General features: G+C 42.4%; 5 protein-coding genes across 8 annotated transcripts; 3 read left to right on the top strand and 2 right to left on the bottom strand.

Moving 5' to 3' along the window:
• Positions 1 to 587: 587 nt before the first annotated feature.
• LOC111594267 (40S ribosomal protein S14a) lies at positions 588 to 1,545 on the bottom strand. 4 transcript variants are annotated; one of them, XM_023307496.2, is made up of 3 exons: positions 1,501 to 1,545; positions 983 to 1,235; positions 588 to 912 (listed from the first exon to the last, which is right to left on the bottom strand). In XM_023307496.2, the coding sequence occupies exons 2-3, from the start codon at positions 1,217 to 1,219 to the stop codon at positions 694 to 696; spliced, it is 456 nt and encodes a 151-aa protein (XP_023163264.1). In that variant the 5' UTR covers positions 1,220 to 1,235; positions 1,501 to 1,545; the 3' UTR covers positions 588 to 693. The 4 variants fall into 4 exon arrangements, with proteins under 4 accessions (XP_023163264.1, XP_023163262.1, XP_023163265.1 ...); XM_023307494.2 differs by having other exon boundaries at positions 1,432 to 1,531; XM_023307497.2 differs by having other exon boundaries at positions 983 to 1,232; positions 1,501 to 1,530.
• A 497-nt stretch (positions 1,546 to 2,042) lies between these two features.
• LOC111594277 (nuclear pore complex protein Nup205) lies at positions 2,043 to 9,262 on the bottom strand. The gene is made up of 12 exons (XM_023307508.2): positions 9,021 to 9,262; positions 8,802 to 8,953; positions 8,373 to 8,696; positions 8,204 to 8,305; positions 7,581 to 8,143; positions 7,001 to 7,507; positions 5,433 to 6,939; positions 4,037 to 5,364; positions 2,896 to 3,963; positions 2,673 to 2,830; positions 2,317 to 2,496; positions 2,043 to 2,242 (listed from the first exon to the last, which is right to left on the bottom strand). The coding sequence occupies exons 1-12, from the start codon at positions 9,025 to 9,027 to the stop codon at positions 2,043 to 2,045; spliced, it is 6,096 nt and encodes a 2,031-aa protein (XP_023163276.1). The 5' UTR covers positions 9,028 to 9,262.
• A 367-nt stretch (positions 9,263 to 9,629) lies between these two features.
• Positions 9,630 to 10,837, top strand: LOC111594274. Its single transcript, XM_023307505.1, has 2 exons — positions 9,630 to 9,728; positions 9,785 to 10,837. The coding sequence occupies exons 1-2, from the start codon at positions 9,693 to 9,695 to the stop codon at positions 10,715 to 10,717; spliced, it is 969 nt and encodes a 322-aa protein (XP_023163273.1). The 5' UTR covers positions 9,630 to 9,692; the 3' UTR covers positions 10,718 to 10,837.
• An 82-nt stretch (positions 10,838 to 10,919) lies between these two features.
• On the top strand, positions 10,920 to 11,692 carry LOC111594275 (mpv17-like protein). The gene is made up of 2 exons (XM_023307506.2): positions 10,920 to 11,023; positions 11,077 to 11,692. Exon 2 carries the CDS (start codon positions 11,087 to 11,089, stop codon positions 11,588 to 11,590), a length of 504 nt encoding a protein of 167 aa, XP_023163274.1. The 5' UTR covers positions 10,920 to 11,023; positions 11,077 to 11,086; the 3' UTR covers positions 11,591 to 11,692.
• Positions 11,693 to 11,829: 137 nt separating this feature from the next.
• LOC111594273 (protein misato) lies at positions 11,830 to 13,843 on the top strand. Its single transcript, XM_023307503.2, has 3 exons — positions 11,830 to 11,965; positions 12,026 to 12,743; positions 12,806 to 13,843. The coding sequence occupies exons 1-3, from the start codon at positions 11,885 to 11,887 to the stop codon at positions 13,717 to 13,719; spliced, it is 1,713 nt and encodes a 570-aa protein (XP_023163271.1). The 5' UTR covers positions 11,830 to 11,884; the 3' UTR covers positions 13,720 to 13,843.
• Positions 13,844 to 18,744: the final 4,901 nt, after the last annotated feature.

Genomic DNA, 18,744 nt, shown 5'->3' with positions numbered 1-18,744 from the left:
TTGATAACATTAGAAAGGTACATGTCTCACCTCACGCAGCTAACAATCGGTTGCCAGATTAAAAAGTTGCCCGCTTTTTAATTACTGTGCGTGTGTCGTAAAAATGTAATGGAACAAAGAGCAAATATTAATTTTTGTTTTAAGCTCTAAAAACTAGACGAGAATATCCAGAGGGGAAACAGCTGTTCGTGAATTTTTGATAGAATAAACAGATTTGTGTCATCGACCACCCTCTGTATTCTCCTGATCTATCGCTATGCTATTTTGTTTCCTTAACTGAAAGCTATGTTTTACGTTTATATATTCGAGCAGGTGTTAAAGAACATTCCTTTAGATGACATGAAAGAGTATGCATAAATTAGTTCAAATGGTTGTATTGAGTTAAATGGAGACTATCTCGAACAAAAAATAACTCAAACATAGTATGATACGTTTTATTCTATCTTAAAATGTGTGTTGTTCATTGACCATACTGTGTATGATAGATAGGAATTTTATAACAAATTTTATATTTTCGATAGAAATCGAAATAACGCAGCACCAACTCAGGCTTAAATTGTTTATTACTACATTATAAGATGTATTTATTTTTAATATATGTAAGAGTTAGCGCTTTTGTTTTATTTGTTTCATATAGAGTTCGGCGTTGACGAGTGAGGGTTGCAGCATCCACAACACAAACACCTGATTGCTTTACAGACGGCGACCGCGACGACCGCCCTTCCTGCGTGTTGAGTCCGATGGGATAGGCGTCACATCCTCGATGCGACCGATTTTCATTGATGAACGTGCGAGAGCGCGCAGCGCCGATTGAGCACCGGGTCCAGGGGTTTTTGTCTTGTTTCCACCGGTCGCACGCAACTTAATGTGCAGGGCCGTAATACCAAGTAGCTTACACTTCTCGGCGACATCCTAAAAGCAAAGACTATCGATTTCAAATATGCTACAAATAAGCTCATCCATATGATTTTATATCACTTACCTGAGCTGCCAACATAGCTGCATAGGGCGATGCCTCATCACGGTCGGCTTTGACTTTCATGCCGCCAGTGACGCGGGCGATTGTCTCACGGCCGGATAAGTCAGTGACGTGCACGAACGTGTCGTTGAAGCTGGCATAGATGTGAGCAACGCCAAAGACGATCTCGCCGTCGCGTACCTGTGGGCCAAGCTGGACTTGTACTTCCTCTTTTTGTACTTTTGCCTTACGGGGCGCCATGTTGTCTCAGACACTACTGTTGAATAAAGCCAAAAGTCGCAATCACCGTTTAATTCTATTGTTTTCAAACAAACAAACAGCACATAAAAAACAAAACAAACAAAAAATAACAAATATGTAATTTTGCAACATCTGTGCCATTTTTACACATTTACGATTTGTAATTGGTTTTTTTGTTAGGCAATTGTATGTAGCACTTGTTTTATGTTTACGTTTTTTGCAAAAGCTGTGATATACGCCTTATTTCTGTGCAAATTGCAAGAGAAAATCTCTAAACAAACCAATTGCGTGAACCGGATATTAGAAAAGAGGGCAACACTATAGGGATGCCAAAAATCATCGATATCGTTTGGGCTATCGATACTTCATGCAACATACGTATTCGATATACCAAAGTATTTAATTACTGCTTACTGTTGGGCGCGCGTTTTTTGAATTTGCATATCTGTTAGTAAAACTTTGTCGAACTGAAGCATTTCAAATGTAAGTACATTACATTTTCGTTTAATATTAAAAGGCTTACAATATTAAATAAGAATTCTTTTATTTGAGTTATGTCATTGGCACAGTGAAGGAGACAGCAGTTAAAATTAAAAAAAATAATCGATTTGATAACGGCTCTGTTTGTATTACGTGCATAGAAAAGAAAGAGATGGCGCTGTTTTACAGTTTTCCTCTTCTCTGATGCATTTCTTATTTATTTATGCACTGTAGTGGTTAAACAATTAATATAGTTAACAGGTAACACAACACAACACTTAGATAATGATGATGAGAATTTTTATTAAAATAATGTGTGAAACAAAAACCATATTGATAATAATCAGACGTGTGGTGCGAATTGAACAAGCGCCTTAATGCGGCGCAACAAAGCTGTATTGAAGTTTTTACACTTCAATGAATACTCTTCGCTGGCGGTAATTAATTGTGTACAAAATGTTTCATTGAAATTGGAAATAAGCATTTGCTTCAGCTGTGTTATCTCATCGTGCGTGGCATTCAGCACGGACATATTGTTGGGATCTGCAAAACAAGATACAAGTAAATAACATAATTACTAAGAATAGAAATTATAAATTCAAATAGATAGAACGTACCCAAACAGGTTTCGTTAATGGACGTACGATTCTCTCGCGAATAGATGACCGCATTGCGAAAATAGAAGTCCAAATGTATCCAAAGTAAATATAAATTCTGTTCAGCTATAAAAACAGCTAACATTAGTTCGTTGTGCTTCTCAGAGTGACGTTGACTCAGTTCCAAATAGTTTTGCTTGCCTAAACAACGGAAATTGAAAATTGCTTACATATGATATTATAGGTTTGACCTACAGCGAGCTTGCCTAAGCCAAACAGTCGACACTAAACTGAAAGCTATACGAGCTTTACTGTACTATTAGATTATAATATTTAAGTAATTCAAGCTAATTTTAGCATCTTTTTGTGGAGCTTACCACTCGGTCCAAATGTTATGTTGGGCAGTGAGGCGCGTTGTTGCACTAAATTGTCAGCAATTGATTTCTGTGACAGGAAATAGGCAATCGAGCCCTTCAGCTGATTCATTATGGTCTGCATAACAGCCGTCAGTTTTTTGCAGTCCGATTTGCCCGAACTGAAAAGGCAAATAGTTAACCAAATATCGTATATATATATATGAGGATTATATGATCAACTTACAGTGGCGTCACATCATTTATCATTGTGGTTATCAAATATTTGGATGTGATGCCATCGCGCACATGACTCGTTACAGCGTGTCGGCAGAACAAGGATAGATTCGCCGTGATATCTAAGAAGAATTTAACATGTTGCCTCTTTTGCTCCTCGGTCAGATCGGGTAGATCGTTTTGGGTGCGCTCCTGACATAGCATGCGTCGTATGGTTTCTTCATTGATCGTGAAACGACCAAAGACCACAATCATCAATTGCTGCAGCCGGCTCAGACGATTATTCATCTCGACGTCGTGATGAATCTTCAAGCATTTCTCAATTGTGGACACGTCGTACGTGGTGGTGCGTGCAAACAGATTTGTGATCGTTGCTAACAGTTTCAAATTGCCCAGCTGCATGAATGGCGATGCAGCACGCAGCATACCCTCGATCATTTCAATGTGAGCGAATAGAAAATTCAACACTTGCAGCGAGGCGGAATTATTGTTAATGCCAAGTGAGTCGATGATGCTATCGCATAGGGACAATGCTGGCATTAGTATGGAACGAAAGCGTGCATCGATCGCTGGTATAAAATTGCTTGGCGAGTGGCGTTCCAGTTCACTCGACTTAATATCCGGCTGCATATCATAGATGGTCATATTGGCTAGCACACCCAATGCACCCTCGCCCAGCAGTAGGGTGGCGCCCAGATGTGTTTCAGCCATTTGCGTTAGGAATGCCATGCACGATTCGTAGACGAAAAGTGGCCGCATATTGTGCGGCATAGGCTTTAGCACTTCACGCAGACTCTCATCCGATTTGGCCAAGCTGCTGAGCAAATGCTTCAAGTAGCCACGCGTTGCTATCGTTTCGCTAAGCGTACTGAACGCGCGCAGCTCAGATATCAGATCCAAACAGGATAACGCTAGCATGCTGCAAACATCGTGACCCGTTATGGCATCATGACATATGGTATCAATCAGTTTTTCGCCCATGCTGCTTATGATCTCAGCCGCCATTTCCTTTTGATAGAACGTATCGCCGTGTGAGCCATCCATTAGGCTGCCATAGCCATCCTTGCGTTCCAGAAAGCTGCAATTAAGACATTAGCATAACTAAATATAGATATACATATATATTATATATAAATATATATATGGCTTACGTTTCATCGTATTCCACTTGCGCCTCGCTACGCACACGCTTCACAATCCGCAGGCAATTGAGCAATGTGGCATATAGATTGATGCTTAGCTTTTGGGATTTCACCTCACAGGTCATAATCCAGTCGATGAGGCGTTTGATTATAAAACGTAAATTGCTGCTGCTGCAGCTGTTCGTGCTCAGCAAATTGCTATTGTTATTATTGCTGTTGATATTATTCATTGTTTTATTGTTGCCGTTGCTCTGATTGTTGCTGGCGTTGTTGGTCGTGTTGGCATTTGAACCCATTTGCTTGGCATCCACAGCACTTGGCATATCCGTTAGGCAAACAACATTGCCATGCTCGTCCAGAGAACGCTGATCCTCTAGCTGATAGTAGCAATGCCTTAAATTAGCCGAAAGCAACAAGATCGTATCGGACACCTGTATGGAGATCTTAATCAGTGGCTGTTGCGGTTCCACCTTTAGCATTATCTTCTCAACGATATCAATGATATGCTGCTTGCGCACACTTATTGGCAGCACCGTATTGGGCATTAGGCTAAACAGCACCTGGACGAGATTACACCAGCCACTCATATAGCTATAGGTGGCAAATCTTTGCATACGCACACCGTTCATTTTGATGGCATATTGCAGGAGGACAGTGATCTCGTCGACAATCGACTTGCGCTGCCCGCTGGCAATGGTGCTCTGTACGTGACGCAGCTCATCATGCAGTATATCATGTAGTTTGTGTATATTGATCATGCCGGCTGCATTACTGCTGCCTTTGCCCTCGCAATCGGTTAGTAAGCTGCCCAAGAGTCGCTCATCGAAAAATTCCAGTTTGGGCTGTACAAGCGTTTGGGTCTCCAGTGTTAAGCAATCGAGCAAGCGATTCGCATGCAGACCCAGCGATGTTGTCTGCAACATTGTCCGACCCGGCAGCACATCGCCAAAGTGATTTGAAGTCGGCGGCGTTAGCATATTGTTGCTTATCTCCAATGGCAAACTGTGTCCATTGCGCTGCGTATCCGAATTGACAGCCAGGAGTATATCCGATAATAGAGCATATCGTGTCGTCTGTCCATATGTGGCAGCCAACTTCATTTCAATGGAGACACAATTCATTAGGTGGCTCATTGCGTGCAGCACGTTATCCTGGTCAGAATGACGGAATGGCATTGCCGTCAAATGACGTAGCAGAAAATCATTGCAGGTCAAACGGAAATAGCGTAAAATTGCCTCCGATGTGCGGCGATTGGCGCAAAGGCCATGGAATAGATGATAGATACGTTCCACAATGTGGGTCGTATGCTCGCAATACTCGTCGCTATGTCGCTGTTGCTGTTCAAAGACGAAAGCAGAGAATCAGTTGTCGTATAACTAACTAACATAAATGTATCTGACTTTACCTCTAGATAGCGCTCGAGCAGCAGCACCATTGAATTGATGCACGAACAATTCACTTCTAGGCCCAGCTGCGGTTGCTTCTCGTTGCCCAGAAAGTCGCGTATGACGTCGATGCCAAGCAGAAAGTATATGAAATTTGGCATTGGCTGGCTCAAATTCGCTTCGAACAGTTCAACAATTGCTTCCTTAATCTGCAGTTCGATGCGCTGGGGCTTCCGTTGATCGAGCGCATCCAGATCCACTTGCATTTCGCTTTCATTCAGATTCCCATTGATCGCATATCTATACTGATCAAAGGTCTTAAGTTGTTGGGATTGTTCCTCATCGTATGTCTGGTGGCAGCGACGCATTTCGAGGCATTCGACAAATCTCTGACGTATCTCGAGTTTCTCGTTGCTGCCATGCGCATACATATTCAATATCTGGGTAACTACATCGGGCAGCAGGCTAACAGCACTCAAGATCTTAATTGCTGCCAACGTGTGACGCGGCAGCCAGCTGTTGAAGCTGACAAATTTAACGATGTTGAGAACGTAGTCGGGATTGCGAGTGCGCGGATTTAGATCGAGCAGCATGCGATTGAGCCCCAGCAACAATATCGAACAATTGGACGTGGCGTGAGCTTCGAAGAAGGCATTTTGCTTAGATAATGCCACCTCAAGCATTAGCAGAGCGTATAGAGCGCATTCCTCGAGCAGCTCTTTGCCATTGAACTGATTGAAGTCGTCGAGGCGTTCGCGTGCCTCCTCAATGATTCGTAGTATTAGGCGCAACATATCCGATTTGACTTGCAGCTGCAGCATTACGTGATAGCCCGGATATGGATGTTCATCGCGTTGCTCTAGGAAATCGGATGCCTTTGGCCGATAGCTGACGAGCAGGAAATATAAAAGCTTCAAGCATTTGGCACCCACTTCCCACTTCTCGGTGACATCCTTATAGGCACGATTATAGAACTTCAACAATATGGATTCGAGCACAAATTTCAAATATGGGTCATAGCCAGGTTTGCGTGGACCACAGCCCAAGCTCCTTGGCATATTTGTGGTCATTAGTGTGTAGAGTAATTGGAGTATGCCTCGACTCAACTTGTATTCCTCCAAGCGACTCTCGTTCTGATTGATCTCCTCCGCTAAGCTGAACTCAGCGTAAGTCGTGGACACGGACGGTATTGTGGGTATAATTTGTGACTCCTCCAAATGAAACCAAATGGTACGTGCCGTCTCCTTGGAGCGCGCCAAGGCCGCAAGCGTGAACAGTATTTCACCCTTAAGCATTACCGGCGTGGCGCACGCTACCAAACCGAGCAACACCTGCGGCGTCTGCCAATTGACCTGGTCGCATAACATTATGCGAGAGATTTCATCTTTCTCGGCAACGGCCTGCATTATGCCCATCACGGCGACCATGTGCTCCGTTTCACGTGGCGTCATATTTCGCGGCATACCAGTGGTGCGATATATCGTGTTGCCAGAATTTGATATCGCATCATAGTCTGTGCGCATATTGCTGTAACGAGTTTGAAGAGATTACAATCAATAATTATTATTGACCTTCTGGGTATGCTCACTTGAAGTAATTGTTGAGCGCATTAAAGAAATGATCCCAGCTAACGGCATAGGTGGAAGATAAATTCTGTGAATTCTTGAGTAGATTGAAAGCGCATCTGGCAGCAAATTCGGTGCGTGTTAAGCCCGCAATCATCTTTAGGTATGATCTGAAGAGCGTTTGCGGCAGCAGTTCGCTGGCTAAGCGTATGAACTTGAACAGGGAGACAGCACGCGAGGTATTTTGTACGTAATTGGCGGCACCGTTTGATGTTGCATCGGTTGGGCCCCAATACTCGTTGCATAGCGTAATTGTGGCACGCTTATCACCATACAGCTTGGCCACGCACAGCATCAGCAGCTCAAAGTTGACATCCAAATTGGGCGGCGGTTCGAGTCCTTCGTTTTGGAAACTAATCACTGTGCGGGCTGTCTCATCGGCACGTCCGCGCAGCTCCGAAACCTTGGCATGCATGAAGTCTATAAAGTCTGTGATGAGCAGATGCAAGCGACGATAAATGAATTCGGTGCTGCAATTATTTGGAAATGGTTTTGGTTTTGGTTATATATATATATATATATATATGTATTGGTAGAGCTTACGCATAGACGACATTCTTATTAAGCAAATGGTGATAGAAGAATGTGAAGACATTTGCTGCGAGCGCCTCATCAATTAGTTGCTCATCCCGATTGATGAGGGCACCAGCATTCGCCTGCAGTTCGCTGGGCGCCTGGCGCAGACTGGCCAATGTTAAGCCAAAGCTATATTTGATCTGGGCATCCAAATATGGTGTCTGCCAGGTATTTTGTGCATAGATTGCATCGTAGAAGCATTTGGCATAGTCCGGATCACTTAATATGGGCAGCCGTGCAGTATGCGGATTATTGCATTCATTTATCAACAATACGGACGTATCATACGCATACATCAAGGCCATCAGCATTATTAATGTGAAATCTTGCAAATTGCCATCGGGATCTGTGGACTTTGTGCTAGCCAAATGCTGAAGCAGACGTATGGCAATATTTTTCGGCAAGCCTCGTTGAGCTGACCAATTGAACAGGGCCATGGCTAAGGCTCTGCGTATATCCTCATAGAGACCAAGCACCTGATTTTGATGCCGTTTCGAGCCAAAAGCTCGATTCTTGGTTAGCAAGTTGATCTATAAAAAGTATAAATATTGAAGTTTAGCTTTTAGTAATGAGTTCAATGTGGACTTTACCTCCTTTTCGATGTCCATTTCGATGAGCAACTCCAGCAGGCGTCCAAGTATATTCGAATCTTCCACTAGATTCTGGCAATAGTTGTTGATCAAAGCGGTCATCTGTAATGGTGATTAAAGCAAGATATATGTCATAGACAATATGCACAATGTCTATATAGCTGCTTACCTCTCTGGGCAGTTCGGTGCTCCAGGAAACGCCGCTAATTGCCTGAAACATGTCGCGCAACGTACAACTAATTGCTTTGCGGCCATCATAGTAGAGCAGTACAGCAACTAAGCCGCGCGGCAAGCCTGGATGATGCACCTGTTGGCGCTGTGCAGTGCAGAGCAGTTCCAGTGAAAAGATCTCATCCAGATCGAACATATCCGACAGTATTATCGCCTCATCGACTATCTCTTGTGACAGTTCCACTTTGCGTGATTGCCCTGCTAGCATGACACCCTCTAGCATGGCATTGCGCAAATGTGTGCGGCTCTTCTCGCTCTTTGGCTAAACCATGAATGTAAGCGTAGGGGCGTGGTCGAGGATGAGGATGAGAGGACGGTTTAGGTTAGGTTTGCATGGCTTGTCTATTGAATTATGAATTCAACTTACCGGATTGCGTAGGAAATTTGTAAAGTTCTGTTTGTACTTTTTGAGACTGAGCTCAAAATCGGCGGTGACTTCGTTCGGATTCCTTATGGCCATTTGGCATATATCATACAGACGCTTGTAAGGCGTCCACATGTCCTCAAGCACGGCTACACCTATACGTATGCAATTTAATTATTATTCAAAATAATTTTATATTTCATGTCGATAGCTGTTGCATACCTTCCATTTTGTGTTAGCGGGTTGCTTTCTTATTAATCACAATAAACTAAAAATAAAGCTTAAGCATAAAACGCGGCAAATGTCTATGTGCCGGCTTGCGAAATTAACAATTTCGATGAACGATATCGATAGCTGTTGCATGCGAAAAAATTGAGTAGGATCGTAGAAGAAAACAAAATGCGCCGCTCAGCTGATTATGATATTACACTTAGGTAGAGTGCAAGCAAAAATTTTATATATTCCGCTGATTTTTTATTATTATTTTACTATACATATAATATATATACAAATAACAGCTGTTGCTGGCTTGCCAAACTTGCAATGTCGATTAACGTCAATAAAATATCGGCTAAACGTTTGGTTCAGCGGATTAAGCCATCACTAATGCACAGTGTATACAACAAATACATATACGTCCCCAAAAACATGTTACAATTGTTTTCAGTTGAACAAGCAAATAAAGATAGTGACAAAACTAATTAAGTCTATGATACCAATGTTCACCGTGCTCGGCAATGTCGATAAATGACAGCTACAGCTGTTTCATGTAAAAACGGATAGAACGTCTCTTGTAGATATGCTACAGTCATGGGTAAATATCGATATATATATAAGAGCGTTGCTCAACACTAATCGAGTTGGCCCACGTGCAGCATAAGTTGTTTATGAAAAATGAAACAATTAATGGAGTCTGATGATAAAAAAAGAGTATGTAACAATGAAAAGTAAAACAATTATGCTCATCCCGTTAAATAAATTCACAGATAAAACACTTGACACTGGAAAACGGCGTGGTAAAGGATGAGAAAAAGGCAGTGCGTCAATTTTACAGGCAATGCAAAAGTGAATTTCTCGAAGAGAATGATTATGCAGCAATTGAACCGATTGAACTATCCAATACATCTAATGAGGCAATACAAAACTTTGATCCAGCGGTACATGATGCCTGGATCGTGCAATGTCCAAAGGGAATCGATATAAATACTTTGACCGGCAAGCGGATTAAGGTGCCCGGTCGACGCTATGTGGGTGATATTCAGGTGAGGACCACCCACTACGAACGTCCATTGAACAATTCCATTGGCTATATGAATAACAAGGGCAAGTATGCTGTACGTCTGTTGCCATTAGCCGGTCATGTAGTTGTCAGTAAGCGTCTAAATATGGAAAAACCTGATGCCGCTGCCAATGAAGAAACGAATGCATTTCCAAAGCCGAGTGTACCACAAAAATTTAGATTACCGGTTCGTCATCCGTTCTTTGGTCGTGATTACAAGACGCGCATTGATGTTGATAAGAAGACAGCGAAAAAGCTACGCAGTGCGGATAAAAACTGTGCTGAAGTGACGGAGAAACTACGTTCCACTGGTAATTTCTATAAGATACGTCAGAGGCTTTTGGCTAGCACACAGACACTGCAGCAGAAGGAGCACGATGTACGTCAATCAGTGCTGACAGGCGTGGCGCCTACATTCTTGCAGAACAGCGAGCACCCCGACTATGTGAATTTGATGAACTCCATCGATGAAGACCAGGTTAAGCAAGACAAGGACCAGGAGCCCGTCAAAAAGAAGAAATCCAGCAAACGCAAAGCGGAAGCTAAGTTGAAAAACGAGGATGCGGATGATCCCATTAAAGATAGCTCGCAAAATGATGAAAGTAGAAGTCAGAAAAGTGCCAAAAGGAAGAAAGTGTAAAAAAGCTAGACTAACCTAAATAATAGACACTCGTTTTAGATATACAATATGTATATAAATATTCTACATTTTAAAGCTTTTGTATTTATGATTTCGTTTTCGTTGTGAACAGCTTAATTGGAAGAAGCAGAAAAACGATAATGGTATATCGATTTTAAAATACATTGTGTCTCAAAGTAATCGGATTTTTACTGTGAGCTAAAAACTAACCAAGCAGACGTTTTTAGTTTTTAGGAATAGTCTTTGGTGTCACACTTTTTAAAAAATAACAACACTACGCTTCACAAATCGTTGTCAATCAATTTGGTATGTATGTAGATTTAGCTTTGAATACCTTTGTCGTTAATCGTTTCTTTTAGCACAAAAATTATGAAAATAGTAAATCATATACGCGAGGGCGTCAATGTGGCTGCTCTTATGAGTATTGGAGATGTGATTGCACAGCTTTTAATTGAAAAGAAAAAAATTAATGATTGGGATGTTGGACGGACTTTACGTTTTGGTGGTGTGGGTCTAGTTGTGGTCGGACCCGCTTTACGCAAATGGTATAGTACATTAGATCGGTTGGTATCCAAAGATCAGTCGGCGGTAAAGCGAGGCTTTAAGAAGATGTTATTGGATCAAGTTGTATTTGCGCCACCGTTTACATTGTTTTTAAGTTATTTGGTTCCATTTGTGAATGGTGAGAAGCATAATCAAATTGTGCAGAATATTCGCGAGACCTATTTCTCGGTATTGAAGCACGGTCTCATGTTATGGCCCCTGGCGCAAACAATAAATTTCATTGTTGTACCAGCTCAGTATCAAATAATTTATGTGCAGTTGGTTGCTCTGATTTGGAATGCCTATTTATCTGGCGTTCTTAATAAGTGATGAAAACCAATTCCTTAACAATTGTGAATATTAAATTCATACTGAAAACCGGTTATCTGATATGAAAATAAACCTAACTATATAGCGAGTGTATCTAAATTATATGAGCTTTTTTTTTTTTATAAATGTAAGTCAGCTGTTTGGGCGACATTCACGTGTAAACGGGTTGGGAACGCGATGTATCGATATAAGAATTTCTAACTTACCGATAACACACGAGATCATTAGAGGAGCTTGCTGCGCGCCTTGGATTGCTATTTGTCATTTAATTTTGTGGAAAATAGATCGGAAAATATGCAGCACACACGTGAGATACTAACATTTCAGTTCGGCACATATGCTAACTATGTGGGTGCACATTTTTGGAACCAACAGGTGAGCAGTAAACACAATGCCAAACAGTTGGACAATTTTTTGCATTGACTTATCTTGTAGGAGGCGAACTTTGTTTACGATAATGACAGCAATGTGCCTGAGGAGCAGCTACCTCATAATGATGTTCTTTATAGAGAGGGTCTCAATGATCAGAAGCAAACGACATATACGCCTCGATTGCTTTCTGTTGATTTACTGGGCACATTGCGGCATTTGCCAATTGTCGGCGAATTGTATGGCAACTTTTTGCAGCTGGCGAATGAGCAGAACGCGGATGAGGTGCAGAAAGCTAAAGATTCAGCCGAACAGAATCAGTTGTCCACGCCCGGCGGCTTGGATGTGCGCATGCAGCCACCTGTCGAGTTATCCGAATACCAACAGGATTTGTTAAAGGGCGCTGTTAATATCGAGAGTAAAGATTATAATTTGGCTCAAAACTGCAGTAGCTGGGCGGATTATCTGTATGCACGTTATCATCCGCGCACATTAAATGTGCTTCAAGGCATGCAACGTCAGACGGATGTCCAGGTGTTGGGCACACAAGTGGCTGGCGTGGAGCTGTGGCAATCGTCGTCCTTCAATGAGGACTTCTGCGACCGTATACGCTTGTATGCAGAGGAATGCGATGGATTGCAAGGTTTTCAGTTGCTATTCGATATTGACGATGGCTTCAGTGGATTAGCCACTAAGTGCTTAGAGCATTTGAATGATGAATATAGTCGAGCAAGCTATGTACTGCCTTTGCATTATCCACGGAACATTTCATATGCTCAAGCAGGTGCGTTCCTTGATTTACTCTGTTAAGAACTTTCCGTTGAATATTTCGTTTGCTCATTACAGATCCCCGCACGGCACACAGCATTCGTGTGGTGAATAGCGTTCTCAGTTATTATCATCTTACCGAGCAGGCGACCATGTTTACTCCACTTTCCACGCTGGAGACCATTTGGCGCAATACGACATTGCAATCGAGACGTATGACTGGTCTCCACTGGCAGCCGGATAATCTGTATCAGAGCTCAGCTGTTTTGGCTGCCTATTTGGATACGGTTACCCTCGGCTATCGTTTGCGACAGACGCCGGAGACGCTATTGCGCTTCTGTGAGCGCGTCTCACCAGCTGGTCGAAAAATGACGGCGGCTGGTTTATCGCTGCCTTTAGGCATGGAACAGGAGCAGGATCTGATTGATTTCTTGGATGGCGCCGATAATGGTTCGTTGTTGTCACAGCTAACGCCTGGCTGTGAGCCGGGCAATTCGCATGTTGTACAATCGGTTGTGGCACGTGGAATACCCTACTCGAGGCTCAAGCGTCCCGTGGACCAGGCCGGTCCACAGCTACGAATGTCGGCCTACAAATGCGAAAGCGTCTCCCAGATGCTTCAATTATACTATCAGTGTGCCTATCATGGCAGTGTGACGCATGCCGCCTCCACACCGCTGCCACTGAACACCAAGTTACCTTTTCCCTATGAACTTTTTGACACACGGATTGCAGCTGATGGCTTTAAGCTACAAAGCGAGGCGGAGCGAGAGCAGGACAAACGTGTGGGCTGTGCTCCAGCCTTAGCTGCTGTACAGAATTCCAGCAAGCTGGGCACACATTTGGATACGCTGCATGGGCAAACGCATCGCGTCCAGCTGGCCAAGCTGCAGAGCTACACACAGTCCGGTTTCGAGCAAGATGAGTACGATACGGCACTCGACAAGCTGCTTGAGTTTAGGGACAACTACGAAGATTCTCAGTATCTTTAAGTCTGTGATAAACATTCAAGCACATGCACACACACATATATAAGCACACGAATAATAATTAATAATAAATACACACAATTATTTAAACTTGTATTTCAGAGTGAGATAAAATCCTAATATTAACTTATCCTAACATTAAATTTTCTGTTAATTTTATTTTTGTTAGTTCATTTATACGTTCGATATTTGCTAGGCGCATTTCCGTTACTTTTGAATCTCGCAAAAGTGAGCTTGCTTATCGATGCCTATCGATGCCTATCGATGCTTGCTCTGTTAATTTGGGGCGCACGGAAATCATAAAGCTTATTAAATTAAAATACATGAATTGCATAATGCTAAAAGGTAAATCAAGGTATTTATGTATATAAAAACCGTTTTATTTTTTCTCAAATTTGTAGGCTAACAGCACTGTTATTAAAATTTAAAGACTCTGATCGCGGCAAAAATGTACCAAATGGGTACATTGACATTGGCATTGGCGCACTGTACCAAATTCTCCAAATTGGTACACTTCAGTGGCAGTTGGTCGTTTTTTCCAATATATTAAAAAATATTGTATTAAAAGTTATTTCGTATAACAAAAATAAAGCATTTGTAATCTTCCGTTCGCAAATGCGAATATGAAGGAAAAAAAGTGAAGATGGCGTACCAAAAATCTCTTAGCTTTTAACGCCAAATCCTCGCCACGCTGTATCATTCTTTAGCAGCAACGGCATTTTTTGCTGTTACTAGCCATGTTTTTTGCTCTCAAAGTATTAGCGGATTTTTCTACGAGGCTAACAGATTCAGAAGCCGTCTTAAGCTTCTGCAAAAGTGCGCTTTTAAGCACAATTCAAAAGAAACTACGAAAGGTGCATATGCTAAGCTAGAATTTCTGAAACAGCAGCTCCGCGGGCGGGAAAAAGGTTATCTTCCAGTCGAGTACGCCCGACTAGAGCCCTCATACTGCTTATTCATTGAGTGATATCTTCATATTCATAACGAGAATAGTTTTGGCTGCTGGCTGACAGCTTAAAGGCTAAAAATGACGCCAAAAAAGGCTACGGCAAGCAAAACAGCTGAAAAGGCTATGATTTTCAAGTCTTGACTACAATATATATAATATATATTTGTACACATATATATTAACTTGTCAACAGCTACGAGTCGAGGTAGCGCCTGATTCCAAGGGACAGCAATTGATTTCACGGCAAGAACGTGCCGCAAAAAGCCTTTTGTAAATGCTCAAGGATTTTGGGGCTTTGACTACGTGCGCGTAGGCTTAAGGCATTTGAAAGGAGTATATTGGTTTTGCACAGTGTCTGTCATGAGTTAAAATTGTAAATGTGTTTTATACAATCGTGTATAGCCCAAGGTTATATAGCTACACCCAAAGTGGGCTTAAACAAATGATGGCAACTGCGAGCGAGCATTATGCAGTCAGTTATGACCAGTTGAATGTATTTTTTTTCTTCATTTTTTTATTGGTTTAAAAAGGGTTTTTTGCCGAATATTTTGTTTGGGCTTCGAACTTTTCGTTTGCCTAATTTATATGAAAATTTATTGGCAATAAAGCAAACGTAATTGAAATCTCAAACGCAAATAAATCACATTTTTATGGACTAGCAGAGTCGAAGTCGAAGTTGGAGTTGAGCCGGACGAGGTGTAAGTCAATGCTCAATATGATGAGGTTAATAATTCTCGGGTTTCAAGGGGGTCAAACGGGTTCAAGTTGAGGCAACGAACTGCCTTAGCTTAGCTTAGTCTCGTAACGCTCGCCCCCTCCCCCACACGTCGTTTCGGCCGCATTGTTGTGCAAATTAAATTTCTATTTGATTGCCAAACAGTTCCTATAGCTATCTCACTCTCACTCTCACGCGCCCTTTGGCGGCAGCAGCTGCTGGGCTAAAAAAGGGCTCGGCCAATAGCCTTGATATTTAAAAATTATGCCAACGCCTTTAATGGGAATTGTGCTTCGAATTTTCAATTGAATTTCATTTTGTTTGGCTTTTCTATACTCGTTCGAGATGTGCAAAGGAGCATATTGGCTTTTGACATCCATTCGACGAGGCTGGAAAAGATTCCAGTTAGTTAAGTACTAGGTACTTCTAGCAAAACATCCATTGGGGGCGTGGCATATGAGTCAAAATACTAGCTCTCTTTCTTCTACAGCTACAATGTGAACTCAGTGAAGTGTCATTGACTTCGAACTCGAAAAATATAATTAATTAAAATTAAAAATAATAAAAATAATTTCTTTAGCGGCTTTTCAGCTTGCATCTATTGTTTCGCCTTGATTTTCATTTAAATTTAATTATTTTTTGGGTACTGTGAAGGAGTATTGTGCAGTCAGTAATGCCCGTCTGCAAATATTTTTACGTGCTTTTAAATTGGTTTACAAGTTAAGAGCTTGCATTGATATGCAGCGGCTGCTGTTGTCTTTTGCGTGCAATTAAGCTGTGGCAAAAGCACTTGAGCTGCAGTATACCCTGTAAATAGCGAAAGCGGGTATGCCAAGCGGAGCCAAGCAGATGCTCAAGTTGTTGCCTTGTGCATTACTATTATTCACTATTATTTTGAGAGTCTTCGATCGATAATTATCGATGCTAATAAGCGTTATATACAGCCTTTCCCTGGCTTCACTCTCTTGAACGCCAACTCTCAGCTGGCGATTGTCTTAGCTCTACTGCGAGCTGCTCTACATCTGCTTCGGTTTCATTGTGCTTCAATGATCTTTGGTCCGGAGTAAACTCTATCAACGTTAATTACCATGCAGCGCTATATAGGCTAGCGCTTTGATGGGCCTTACGTCTGAACTTATGTCTGAAGCAATATGCTTGTTCTCATTCTGGTTACTTTGCTGGCTATTGTGGCCGTGGATGCTGCTCAGAGATCTCGTGGCGAGCCGGCAGAGACTGCTAATTGTGGAAGACAGCGTCACGAAGGAGGCAACTAGTACCGATTACTGACTGCTTCAGCCTCTCTCAACAGGACTTCACTTCGTTGCTTAATCGATCTTAATTCAATTTTCCATTCAATAAATTTTATTTTGTAGAATTTTTATTATTATTATTATTTATAAATGGAACAGGCTGGAGTTAGTTTCGGAGCTGGAACAACAGATAGCTTAAGAGCTGAAGATGGGACTGGTAAGTAAGTAAAGCTTAAGGGCTTTAAAGCGAGTTGGGTCTGGAGTACTAGTTGTTGCTTGGAGCTGGAGTGGGCTATAAAGTTGAAGTGGGATTGGGTGCTGTAATGCTGGGATAGCAGTTGTAACAAAAAACAAAAAGAGTTGCGAACGGAGCTGGAACTAAAAGCTGTTCCAGGTGTTCCATAAGTTGCAGCTGAGGTTGAGTCGGGAGTTTGGTTGAGCTGGAGCAAATACTGGAGATATAGTTGAAGTGGAAGTTGAAGCTGGAGTAGGAGTTGTAATACGAGTCAAAGCTGGAGCTAATAATGGAACTTAAGTTGTAGTAGGAGTCAGTAGTTGGAGCTAAAGCTAAGGTAGCAGTGGCTGCTGGAGTGGGCGCTGAAAAAACAGTTGCAAACGGAGCCGGAACTACCAACGGAGCTGGAGTGGGAGTGGGAACTGGAGCTGAAGCTGAAGTCTTGAACTTGTTCCACTTTACACGTAATAACAATTACAAATGCGCACTCCACAAATCAAGTGAGGCAAATGCCTCGACCAGGGAGCTAGCAGCTGGGAGCAGCTCAGTTTTATGGACTAGACTATCATACGTAACAGGCAACAGGCAGCGGGCAGCGGGCAGCGGGCAGCGAGGCACTAATTACAATTCAGGACGCGTTGCACTCGGAAAAGTTGTTGCTCATTCAACACTCGAAGCGAGTGCCGCCAATTGTTGCACAAAGCGAGAGACAGAGAGAGAGAGTAGGGTAAGGGGTGAGGGTAGGTAGATCAAAGTAGCCAAGGCAAGGCAGTGGGTGTATGAAGAAGGGGCTGTTGTAATTAAATTATGTGCCAAGTGACGTAATACTTGGAGGTGTTGTAGCTCGACGCAGTCGAGGAAGTGCTTTGGCTGTTCCGTGTGCCCATCGGAGATGTTGTGGCAAATTAAGTTTGCTTTTGTTCTAGATTAAAAAGGCATTGAAATGTCGAGCAAGGACGACAAGCCAGCAGCCAGAGCAGCTCAAGCTGAGGGTGGTGTAGGGTCGCGGTGTAATGCTCATGTTAAGCAACTGCGCTGCGGTGTTAGCAGCAGTTAAGCTGACGCCTTTGGCCAAATGAAGTTAACTTCAAGTGAAGTTTTGTTGTTGCCTTTGGCTGCTCCGGCTGCTTTGGCAAATGCTTTTTGCCACGCTTCGCTACATGATTAAGTGCCAATGGGAGGAACGAATCGAATCGAATCGAATTCAAGTGCATTCAACTGTGCAATAGTTGATCTGTTTAATTGACACAAGTGGTGCATGTGTTTGTGGCATGTGCACTAGATCGCAATTCAATTCTTTTTGATGTTGTTTTTACTTGGCTGAGACAGCAAGTGTTTGGCTGCTGGCATTGCTGGATTAGCGAGGAGAAAGTAGTGTGGAAAGGAGCAGAGAGAGAGGACAGGGGAGAGAAAAGAGGGGGAAAAAGAGTGGAAACAGCAGAGAGGAGGCAGAAGAAGAGAAGAGAATAGGGTTAGGAGATAGGAGATAGGAGATAGGAGATAAGAGATAGGAGATAGGAGATAGGAGATAGGAGATAGGAGATAGGAGATAGGAGATAGGAGATAGGAGATAGGAGATAGGAGGTGGGAGATAGGAAACAGGAGAAAGAATATGGGACAACACTGCCAAACGCGGTTCCTCCAGCAGTTGGTAAATGAACTGCAAATAGTTTTACATATCTCATAAGCATATACCAGATAAATTGTTGTCTTGCCAAATGGTTATTAAATGCAAATAGTATGCTCATGAATTATTCTACAAACTGTGCTTAGGCGGAACTTAATTTGTGTCCTCAATTTGTAAGCTGCCAAATAAATATGGATTAATTTGTTTCGGTTCGAGCAATTGCCTAATCTGCCTAGGCCCAACTTCACTACC

This window comes from Drosophila hydei, unplaced genomic scaffold (genome assembly GCF_003285905.1).
Source record: "Drosophila hydei strain 15085-1641.00,03,60 unplaced genomic scaffold, DhydRS2 tig00000090-arrow-arrow-pilon, whole genome shotgun sequence".
Taxonomy (NCBI): domain Eukaryota; kingdom Metazoa; phylum Arthropoda; class Insecta; order Diptera; family Drosophilidae; genus Drosophila; species Drosophila hydei.
The sequence above is the reverse complement of the archived record's forward strand: the minus strand, read 5'-3'. Positions and strand labels throughout refer to the sequence as shown.

Bases quoted from the DNA above. Each gene is read 5' to 3' on its own strand.
- LOC111594267 (XM_023307496.2), bottom strand. From the start codon at position 1,219: ATGGCGCCCCGTAAGGCAAAAGTACAAAAAGAGGAAGTACAAGTCCAG. The intron at 913-982 runs GTAAGTGATATA...CTTTGCTTTTAG, and splicing joins CAGCTATGTTGGCAGCTCAG to GATGTCGCCGAGAAGTGTAA.
- LOC111594277 (XM_023307508.2), bottom strand. The intron at 8,697-8,801 runs GTAAGTTGAATT...TTCATGGTTTAG, and splicing joins CAAATTTCCTACGCAATCCG to CCAAAGAGCGAGAAGAGCCG. The intron at 6,940-7,000 runs GTGAGCATACCC...AACTCGTTACAG, and splicing joins GCGCTCAACAATTACTTCAA to CAATATGCGCACAGACTATG.
- LOC111594274 (XM_023307505.1), top strand. From the start codon at position 9,693: ATGAAACAATTAATGGAGTCTGATGATAAAAAAAGA. The intron at 9,729-9,784 runs GTATGTAACAAT...ATAAATTCACAG, and splicing joins AGTCTGATGATAAAAAAAGA to ATAAAACACTTGACACTGGA.
- LOC111594275 (XM_023307506.2), top strand. From the start codon at position 11,087: ATGAAAATAGTAAATCATATACGCGAGGGCGTCAATGTGGCTGCTCTT.
- LOC111594273 (XM_023307503.2), top strand. From the start codon at position 11,885: ATGCAGCACACACGTGAGATACTAACATTTCAGTTCGGCACATATGCT. The intron at 11,966-12,025 runs GTGAGCAGTAAA...CTTATCTTGTAG, and splicing joins CACATTTTTGGAACCAACAG to GAGGCGAACTTTGTTTACGA. The intron at 12,744-12,805 runs GTGCGTTCCTTG...TGCTCATTACAG, and splicing joins CATTTCATATGCTCAAGCAG to ATCCCCGCACGGCACACAGC.